Source organism: Sinocyclocheilus anshuiensis, unplaced genomic scaffold (assembly GCF_001515605.1).
Source record: "Sinocyclocheilus anshuiensis isolate Anshui unplaced genomic scaffold, SAMN03320099.WGS_v1.1 scaffold527, whole genome shotgun sequence".
NCBI lineage: Eukaryota > Metazoa > Chordata > Actinopteri > Cypriniformes > Cyprinidae > Sinocyclocheilus > Sinocyclocheilus anshuiensis.
Genome location: NW_015548227.1, coordinates 1,080,777 through 1,091,798, shown reverse-complemented (window position 1 = coordinate 1,091,798; position 11,022 = coordinate 1,080,777). Strand labels below are relative to the sequence as shown.

Genomic DNA, 11,022 nt, shown 5'->3' with positions numbered 1-11,022 from the left:
TTTTGTCACATCCTTGTCTTTATTTTTCATATTGCCTGCACATAATTTTGCCGGATTCAGCAGCAGAACACTATAAATAAACGCATAATTGCTTACTTTATGTCCTTCGTGTTTACTTCCGTATGACAGCGTGCTGCGCAAGTGTTGCCAAATCCACAGTTTCCCAGTTGTTTTTCAACTTCGTGGGTCGATGCGACCCCACTAATGCGATATTTATCCCCCTGAACATGGTTGTGCTAGTTTTGGACTAGTTTTGAGAAGCAATTGGGCAGATTTTGTTGTGTAAACCTGGAAACCCTGTTCGTATTGTTCTTTTGCACATGCGGGTCAGTTCAGAACCATGATCTGTTCACACTGTAAAACTGATATTGGCCACATTTAAAACAACAATGTGAACAGCTACACAAAAAAATCGGATCTGAGAAAAAATCGGAATTGAGCACTAAGGCTCGCAGTGTGAACGTAGCCTAACACCGTGTCTACACCGGACGCGACAGTTGTTGTGTCGCGCCGCAACAGCTAAAGTCTGTGTACACTGGACGCGACAAAGAGACCGGTGAAAATCATTTTAAATTTGTGTCAGTACGTCATAAATAAAACGCAGCAGCAGTTTACTGTCGAGTTTTGGACTAGTTTTGAGAAGCAGTTGGGCAGATTTTGTTGTGAAAACCTGGAAACCCTGTTCGTATTGTTCTTTTGCGCATGCGGGTCAGTTCAGAACCATGATCTGTTCACACTGTAAAACTGATATTGGCCACATTTAAAACAACAATGTGAACAGCTACACAAAAAAATCGGATCTGAGAAAAAATCGGAATTGAGCACTAAGGCTCGCAGTGTGAACGTAGCCTAACACCGTGTCTAACACGGACGCGACAGTTGTTGTGTCGCGCCGCAACAGCTAAAGTCTGTCTACACTGGACGCGACAAAGAGACCGGTGAAAATCATTTTAAATTTGTGTCAGTACGTCATAAATAAAATGCAGCAGCAGTTTACTGTCGGGAATTTGTTGCACCGCGCCACATCCAGTGTAGACATTATAATAGGTTCTATTGTATTTTGTCGCGCCACTCACGTCCGGTGTAGACACGGTGTAAGTGATTCTGGTGTTGATTTGGTAACCAGTTTGATGGATTCAGTGAATAACTTGTAACTAGCAGTCAATTCAAAGCCATTTGATTGTGAATCTGTCAACACTGTCAACACAAATTAGATAAAATTCTTTGGTTCTATATATATTTTAATAGATGTCTTCCTTCAGTGTTTGTCCTTTGCACTATTGCTCTGCACACGTGATAGTAGTGGACATTAGGGGTGTGCGATATATATCGTCTGCGATAATATCGGGAGTCAGCTGTCTTCGGCAGTCCTTAAGATACCAGCACAATAACACACTCAGCAAAATATCGTCTAATTATCGTCATCGATAAAATCCCAGAAAATATCGAGATATAATTTTTTGTCAATATCGCACACCCCTAGTGGACATAGAGAGGTGTTGTGTAATACACATGTGCTTTAGTGTCTCTCTTTACACCTTCTAAACTTGAGACTGACACACTGGTGGTAAGCCAGCTATTTCTGAATAAAGTGTCTCATGTGAACACTTTTGTCTTTCATTGCAGATCTTGAATGAGAACAGTGGATTTGTAAAAGCACAGCTATGCAGACGATCAAGTGTGTCGTTGTTGGTGATGGTGCAGTGGGTAAAACCTGTCTATTAATCTCCTATACAACTAATAAATTCCCCTCTGAATATGTACCAACGGTGAGTAATATTTTCCGCTTCCTTTCATGTTTACTTACATTATTGTTATTATATTATAAGTCTCATGTCTTGACCTGTCATGTTTATGACTTTTTTTAGCTGGATTTCAGTGGCTCTAATCCTTTTATAGTATGAAAACAAACAAAATATTTCCTGAATGTACAAAGGACACTTTTTTTGCTTTGCTTACAGGTCTTTGATAACTATGCAGTTACGGTTATGATTGGTGGTGAGCCGTACACCCTTGGGCTGTTTGACACTGCAGGTACAGTACAAATGACTTGGTTCAACCTCTTCACTTTCATTTATAGCCTATTAATTAACATTCATCATCATTAAGCTTTAATAAAACCTGTTTGACAGTAGGAAATTCTCTGGTTTTTAGCGTGTCTGTTTTAGAGGGTGGAGCTCAAAGGCTGATGGGAAGAAACATTCATGATCATCATTGTTATAGAAATTAGACCTCAGGAGCTTTGGAGAATTCCACACAATCCTGTGGAGAGTGGTTGAGCTTGAAACTGCTTTTTTGGATCATTGTGGGACCTGAGTCTTTTGCTGTGCATGTGTTCAAATGCACCATCGACCGCATAACTGAATGACGTTTTTTTGGCTGCTCAGGATCACACATGCATTCTTGGTTTTAATTTGTCCTTTCATTTCCATCTCTTTGCAGGTCAGGAAGATTACGATAGATTAAGACCCCTGAGCTACCCTCAGACAGATGTCTTCTTAGTCTGTTTCTCAGTTGTTTCACCTTCTTCGTTTGAAAATGTCAAAGAAAAGGTGAGCTTGAATCGTTCAAACCAGCCATGACAATGCATCTTGTTGGTTGCTCTGCTCTATTTTTGGTGTGCAATGCTGTCTGTTTGCCAAAAATGGTCACCTGAAGAGTTTCCCACAAGATTTAGTGAAACTATTGGTGCTTTTCCACTGCGTGGTACGACTCGGCTCGGCTCAGTTTGCGTTTCCACTGCAGTGTAGTACCGCTTTAGAGTGGGTGGGATTATTCACCTGTCGTTATAGTTGCGCCGCCTCTACTGCCGCGACTCCTAAAAAACTTTTTCATTCCGCGTCGCCGCATCAAGCTCTCGCTGAATCCCCTCCTCTGCTATCAACGAGAGGACCATCTGTACTTCCTCAACAGATAAAGAAACAGCCATTTTTTGGTTGATAAAAAAAGGTGCGCTCGTTCAAAACAGTTGCGTTTGATCCTTCGCTGGCTGTGCTGATTTAAATCTAGTGGGTCTGTTGTTTCTCATGTCACAAGTTCAATGACACAGGTAGTGACGATTCTCTCCGGCCAATCAGTGATCAGCAGAGTTTACACGTCACGTTTTGGTAATGGTACGGTTCACTTGGAACCTCAACTGAGGTGGTACTGAAAAAAGTACCAGGTACGGTACCCAGTGGAAAGCTCCCCAAAAGTGAACCGTACCGAACCATACTGTGCCGTACCATGCAGTGGAAAAGCGCAATATGGGGGGTGGACCTTGGTCCTTCTAGAGCAGGGGTCGGTAAGTAGGTTTGTAGATGGCGTGCCAGAACATAGTCGAAGGATAATTTTAGAAATTAATTTATGAAAAATGCAACTAGAATTGCCTGTGACAGACTGTTACAGTGTCTTTTGTAACTGGTAGTGAGCTGTTACTCTGTGTTAAATCCTGTAGAGGACAGTCATTAGCAAAAAGCCACATTTGTGTGGTGGTGTCCGGCAGAGTATGTGAGCGGAGTGGAGTGTCAACAATTTCCCCTCCGAGCACCGAGCATTTAATAATCACTCCGCTCCGGGTTCACCATTTCTCGCTCCCGCTCCACTCCTCGCAAAAACACCGCTCTGTGGCTAAAGTATTTCAGTATGTTTGAAATATCACAGTTCTGTTCATAACGTATATTAAAAAATAAAATAAATAAAATAACTTTGAGTTTCAAAGTGGCTTATTGGAACAATAGTGTTCAAACTTTTTTCCTACCACATGACAAGCTAATAACATGGTTGTCAGCATTAAAAGGTATAATTGCTGCTTTTTGAGGTGCAAATTTGGATTTTTATGAAAATAACTACGTTTTTGCCAGTTATTTTACCTACGGATCGATGCATTTCTTACAGATTTCTGCTCATTTGAAATCGGATACAGATGCACTGTAAGATTGCATTTGTTTGAATGCATTATTGAGAGAGTGATTGTGTGTGAATAAGTGTTGTAGTACTTGTTTAAATCATGCTTTCAGCTGAAAATATTCAGTATCTTGAAGGAACAAACAAATTCCTTGAGAACTATAACTTCCCGCTCATGTCCATTGCCCTCATCATAGCCTCACATTCTTTCTGATTTGAGTGATCCTTCTCTATCAAGCTAGCTAAATATGTTTAACATGTGAATTCTTGCTAAATATGCAGTTATATTACGGGCTGTTGGCATGAATTGTACTCGTGATGGAGCGCTCTTGGAGCGAATGCAAACCATGCTCCGACTTTTAAAAAATCCGCTCCTCGCTCCAGTCAAAATCACACCGCTCCGCTCACATACTCTGATTGTGAGTAACTGTTGCTGTCGTAACAGATCAATTTCAGAACCAGCCGCTATCAAAATAATCTGGCCAGTTTTGGCCCGCAGGCCGCCTGTTGCCGACCACTGTTCTAGAGGGATCCAGGGACATACAAAAGTTAAATGCATTAATCTGGTGCATTTTCAGAGTTCAAACTTTTCAGTGTCCAAATTTAACAGAAAAGTCTTTGCATTGACTCATACCTGGACTTTAAAATGGACTTGAACCTCTTTTTAGTTGTGGTAGTGTCTCAGTCTACATTACATTCACATTGGTGTTTTAGAAAGTCAAACAATTAGAATATAATAATAGATTTACTTTTAAATTATTATTAGTAGTAATATAAGTACTAGTGGTAGTAATAATACTGTCTCTATTACTATTGTAATGCAACTTCACTGTAAAATAAATGTACAAAAAATAATTTACTTTTATAGTAAATATTACTTTAAGCAAAATCACAATACAAGAGTTGAGCTGTTATTTTGGTGGAAAACTGCAGTTCCAGCGAAGACTGGTTTACAGATGTCTCATTACAAATCTAGTGGAATACTCTCCATGAAAATGTTGGAAATTATGTGAATGTGAAAATAATGTGTAACTGTTGCCTGTAGCATTTCCAAATGATCACAAGCTAATCAGTTGAGCAGTGTTCACTTCACTTTGGTACATGCAGCGCAACAGATTATATTCATATTTAATGAAATCGCAGCATTTTGTTCGATTATAGTTCGTTTGAAATGCTTTTCCAAAGCAATGGTGCAAAACACAATGTCAAAGGCATTTTATGTTATTATGAGAAGTGTAAATATGTTCCAGTTCATTATGAAACTGTAGTGGTACCGATTAGCCTGGAGGCCACTAGAGTGAGTAATTAATGAGAAACACTGGCTGCAGTTTTGTTGCTGAGTATTTAGTCTGATCATATTGGTCGTTTACTACTTTAGTTTCTACCTATTACACAATTTAATTGGAAAAAATTGGTCTTATCCTTTGGCCTTTGTCCTACAGTGGGTACCTGAGATCACCCACCACTGTCCAAAGACCCCCTTCCTGCTGGTGGGGACGCAGATTGATCTGAGAGATGATCCTTCGACCATTGAGAAGCTTGCCAAGAACAAACAGAAACCCATCACTCCGGAGACAGCAGAGAAGCTGGCCCGTGATCTGAAGGCTGTCAAATATGTGGAGTGCTCCGCTCTGACGCAGGTGAGTGAGGTCTTACGCACGGCGCACAATTGTAATCATATGTTCATGAACGTATATCATCTACATTACCAGCAGAAACTGCCTCTTTAGTTGGTCATTTAACATGCTAAAATATTCTCAGTGAGATTGTGTGTTCTCTTAGATTTCAACATCTAAAAATGGTTTTAAATCATTCTCAGTGGTTAGAAGAAGTGTCCTGATGATACAGTGTTAAGATTTGACATTCAATTTTTGAAACAAAGTCTTCCAGGTGTGTTTTGTTTTTATTTATTTTACTACATGTATGATTTTTACCTTTACAAGAAAGTGGAAGCTTTATAGCATTTGGTCAGAGGCTCAGAGACATTGGTGACTTGTCTGAATGTTTGTTTTTGAAAAATGTTGGATTAACATTTGGTTTGGTTTGTGATCAGAGTTTGATCTGTCATTGACCAGCTGTTCTCTGCCTATTGATGCTTGCATATTAGAATATAATTCGATATGCGACTGCATAGGGGATTTATATCTAATGGGGTTATTGGGATGATAAAGACAAACTAAAATAACACATAGAAAGTGGGCGTATTGATTAGTATTATTCTGCACCCACGTAAAGTATCATGCTTTGAGTCTTTCACAGTAAGACCAAGAATATATATTACAGTAGCTATTATGATTTCATTATTTCTTTGTTTAGCACTTTTGTTTTGCTTTTTAGGAAATAAATATACATATTTATCTGACAACTGTTTTTGGATCTCTGTAGTTGACAGAGGACTGTGGTTTGAGTTTAGGCAATAGAGATGGCATCCTAAATCTTTTTTTTTATTTTGTTTTTTTTTTTTAGTCTGCCACACCAATGTATCCATTTTCATAATTTGTTAGTGTCATCTGTAGGCCTGCATGGCATCTGCACCTGTAGAATTACTACTTACTGGTGTATCTTTCTGTGCGACAAACTCTTCTTCAAGCAGCTTCTCTTCCTCACTAGCTGCTGTACTCTGTTTAAATGTGCTAGTTCCTCTCTTTATATCGCACCTCTTCTCTCTCTGTCATGTTTTCTGTAACTGCTAACATTGGTGCTTTATTCTGTTTCCCTTCCCTTCTGTGTTCATAGCGAGGTCTGAAGAATGTATTTGATGAAGCTATCCTAGCTGCCCTCGAACCTCCTGAAACGCAGCGAAAACGGAAGTGCTGTATATTTTAAACCTCTCTCTTTCTAACGCCCCACTCTTCCCCAAATGTTTGCTGCTTCCTTTAGTTACCTCTTGCTCAACAGAAATGACACGTTTCCCAATCTCTTAAGTGACGTCATATGTATCTTCTTTCACCAATACTAAAAGATTTGCTGAAAACGGAAGTGCTGTATATTTTAAACCTCTCTCTTTCTAACGCCCCACTCTTCCCCAGATGTTTGCTGCTTCCTTTAGTTACCTCTTGCTCCACAGAAATGACACGTTTCCCAATCTCTTAAGTGATGTCATATGTATCTTCTTTCACCAATACTAAAAGATTTGCTTTTGCTATTTTCTTTTTTTTTTCCTACTTTTTTTTTTTGTTGGAGACTGCTAACTTTAGTTCCAGCTCCTGGGAGTGACAAAGGGACTGAGAAAGTCTCCTTTCTACAGATTTCTTTTATTACTGTTATTATTTGCACTTTGAGTTTGAAAATAAAATGTGGAAGTTTACAATGAAGGGTTGCATATATAAGTGACGTCATATGTATCTTCTTTCACCAATACTAAAAGATTTGCTTTTGCTATTTTCTTTTTTTTTTCCTACTTTTTTTTTTTGTTGGAGACTGCTAACTTTAGTTCCAGCTCCTGGGAGTGACAAAGGGACTGAGAAAGTCTCCTTTCTACAGATTTCTTTTATTACTGTTATTATTTGCACTTTGAGTTTGAAAATAAAATGTGGAAGTTTACAATGAAGGGTTGCATATATATATATTTTTTGCTTTAAGTACTGATGTAAGTTCATAGTCTTTTTCATTGTTTAAGAGCAGACAAAGATAAGAGTTCAGTACTTTGCTGCTCAGTTTATTTGCATTTCTAAGAATCATTTTTGATGTCAGTGTATTTATTTTGTACTGCAACAATTGTATCATATAAAGTTAATTCTAAACTTATTAACGTATGGCTACAGTTTGCAGTTTGGTGCCATTCTTATCCATACGACGTCTTGAGAGTTTAAATGGCTTAATATAATCCTGTGAAATGATTTGTGCCATTAATAAAAGACAGCTGCAATTGCCATTACTTAATGCGTCTCTCTCGTCAATTATGCGTTAATGCTGTTTAAACCGTAAATGTGTTTTTAAACCAGAGTTGGGTTTTTTAAATGGCCTAGCCCTAGGTCAACTTTAATGCCAACACTAACACAACACTATTCTACATTACCCACAGTGTCTTTTTGCACAAAGCGCAATCCACATCTACCTTCCACCAGTTGTTTGTGAATAAATCCTTTTCACTATGGCTCACACAGTGGGTCTTTGTACTCATTTGAGACATGCTAACAGTGCTGGACTGGACAATAACTTCTCAGACTACTCTTCTGAGGACGATTTTCTCAAACAATGTCATTCTTATTGTTTCCAAGCACCAAGCAGTTCCTCCTCGCCCCTAATCTGTGTGTGTCTGTGTGTCTGTGTGTCTGTGTGTGTGTGTGTGTGTGTGTGTGTGTGTGTGTGTGTGTGCGCGTGCAGAAAAGTGTATTGTACATGTTCTCCCTTGCTTTAGCTGTCGCCTGACGTGTTTTGTCCACAAACAAAAATAATCTCAGTCTCATGAAAATGTCATTCTTGCTCATTTCACCCAGATGAGGGCAGTCTTGTAGAACTTCTACACTGCAGGTCGCATTCTCCCGCAGATCATTTGTCTCAGTGTGTGTTTTGTTATTTCACCCAGAGGCTGGAGTTTCTGTTTGACCAGCCCTTCACCTCACCAACCCTTCCGTCTCTGAGCCTGTGTTTGCTTGCACTTCCACTTTCTTGTTTGACACCTTGTTTTGTGTCAGAATGACTACACGGCATGGCTGATTCAGTTGGTTTTCAGTTGACTGGGTTTGACCCAAATAGTTGCAAAGGAAGTGTAGAGATGTTTAAATTTTATGAAATTGGCCAATCATCTGAAATCTTTATTTTTAGGTCTTTAGCGGGGCCACATGGAATCTGTGACCACAGAACTTTAGCAGAACTGGTCATTAATACATTTTGACATCCCACATGGATAGTTCACCCAAAAATGAAAATTGTCATCATTTGCTCACCATGATGTCATTCCAAACCTGTATGATTTTCATTTTTCTTCACAACACAGAAGATATTTTGAAGAGTGTTGGTAACCAAACAGTTTAATTTCCCATTTACTTCCATTATATGGACATAAAATGAAAGTCAATGGAATGGAACTGAAACTGGTTACCAGTATTTTTCAAAATATCTTCAGGTATCTTCTAGTTTTTTGGTGGGATATCCTTTTAAGCAGTTTGGCTGATTTTATTATGCTTTCAGATACCAATAAGAGTGCAAACTCTTATGCACCATTTGAAAAGATATTTAGCCATTTTTAAATCCATTTTGCAGATTTTCTTTCTAAATAAACAGAAAATGTAGATGAAAATAAATGAAAATTAAATTCACAAATTGTGTGTGGGCCTAGTTATGAGGACACTTCCTAATTGATTATTTAGCTTTTTTTTTTGGCTTATTCCCATTTAGCGTTCTTAGTTGCTTGGTTCCACTGTAAATATTACTTTGTGTTAAAAGCATTTCCTATTGCTATATTTAGCATTTTCAAATGTCCAAAGTCATCCAATCATGTTGCGTCTGTGGCAGAAATGATTTTATTCCCAACCCACCCATTGATTTTATTTTCTTTGTCTGTGTGTTGACCCGTGTTGAGTGTCCATCCTCTCCCTTGCTTTGTGTTCACAGAAAGGCCTAAAGAACGTATTTGATGAGGCGATTTTGGCAGCCCTGGAGCCCCCAGAGCCCAAGAAGAAGCGTAAATGTGTGCTGCTATGAGCGCCCTCTTTCCCATCTCTCCCCCTCCCTTCTTTGCTCTGCTAAGGCTGGTCCACAGCTTTACACTCTAAAAAGCAATGTGTAAAAGAAGTGAGTTTCAAAATTTGCTCTGCAATAAAGATATAAAGAGTACCCACCATACACATGCACATATACACACAACCCACATGCCCATTAATATAAAAACTTTAGAGGGCCTTTTCTAGTTTTGATTCCAGGGGTCTTCTGTACTTCATGGTGAGATTTATTAGAGATGCTGCCTTGGTTTGCCGGCCGTATTTTGACATTTAAGTGGGTTAATGTAAGGCATACAGTAATAATGCTGCGCAGGCACTCTGTCGCTAAAGTTTTAAGTAGGTTCAGGTTGTATTTCTTACCATCGTGCTGTGCAAACATTGTACGGTGTTCAAAATGGCAACCGAATCACTCTGACCTGATCCGAAACGTCACTAGCCCAAGAAATAAAAGAATTAGCATATTTGGAGATGTGTTCGCGAGTCTGCCGTAATCCCTCTCCCACCCTCAAGCAACATCACCTGAAGTGCTTAGAAATAGCTCCTTATTCTTTGCCAATATTCCCATTTAATAGGCATTCAAGACGGTAGTCCTGTAAATGGTTCAGTTGTTTTCAGTGTATAATTTTGACTTCTCATGAAAAAAATTGGTCTATCTCAAGCAGGGAACTTTCCAACAGTGTTAGCAGAACAAGTGGCGTGTTCTAATGCGTTGCTAGGGACCATGGAAGCGTTTTCCCAGAACTTGTGATGCATGTAGGTAAGCCTCCAGGTTCCTTTGGATAGGTTAACATTAATAATAATAATGTAAGCTGACAAAAGTTGTTGTAGACTCCAGTTGTTTTTATTTTACCAAATGTTTTTTTTTTTCTTTGTGATTGATTTTTTATTTTTTTTTATCTTAATTTTGTTTTCCTCAAAGGTTCATTTCACTCCTCTTTTTTGTAGGGGCTGGATCCCAGCAATTCTTTGATCCGCTTGTGTTTTTTAAGGAAGAAAGCAACCATTGAATGTTTATGTGTCAGTGCAAGATATCCTCTCTCAGAACTATGAACCAAGTTTAATAGTTTAACACAGGCGGATCAGAGTTCGTTAGATTTCCAGTCTTTTTTCCCCCTCCCTAGTTATTTGTTTTTGATTTTGTTTTGGTGCAAACCAAATGCTCTGTATGAAGTCTCTCCTTTGTACTGTATATGCATTCTTTTGAGAAAAAAAATATTAAACTTATACTTTAATTGCCTTTATCATGTTCCAGTCCCTTTCTTAAGGTGCTGCATGCATTGAAAAATGAACACTGCACTGAAGCTTTACCTAAGAAAACATATCTCTCCTAAAATGCCTGTGTATTTTTTTTAATTGATTGGCAGATTTCTTCATGAATTTTCCTTTTCCCCCAGTTTTTGGGCTCAGGACTATAGTTGGTCAGAGTGATCTTTTCTGCCAGCAGGGTATGCTGTATGACCATATAGGTAAAGGA

The 11,022-nt window shown here is 38.7% G+C and overlaps 1 protein-coding gene across 3 annotated transcripts in view; it reads left to right on the top strand.

The window, feature by feature from the left end:
• Positions 1-10,785, top strand: part of LOC107654444 (cell division control protein 42 homolog) — a 17,685-nt gene extending 6,900 nt beyond the window's left edge. The window contains exons 2-7 of one of the 3 annotated variants that reach the window (XM_016441509.1): positions 1,627-1,769; positions 1,962-2,034; positions 2,443-2,552; positions 5,328-5,525; positions 6,622-6,695; positions 6,865-6,941. In XM_016441509.1, coding sequence (XP_016296995.1) covers positions 1,665-1,769; positions 1,962-2,034; positions 2,443-2,552; positions 5,328-5,525; positions 6,622-6,695; positions 6,865-6,880 — 576 coding nt within the window. In that variant the 5' untranslated portion in view covers positions 1,627-1,664 and the 3' untranslated portion in view covers positions 6,881-6,941. The other 2 variants (XM_016441507.1, XM_016441508.1) reach the window with 2 other exon arrangements.
• Positions 10,786-11,022: the final 237 nt, after the last annotated feature.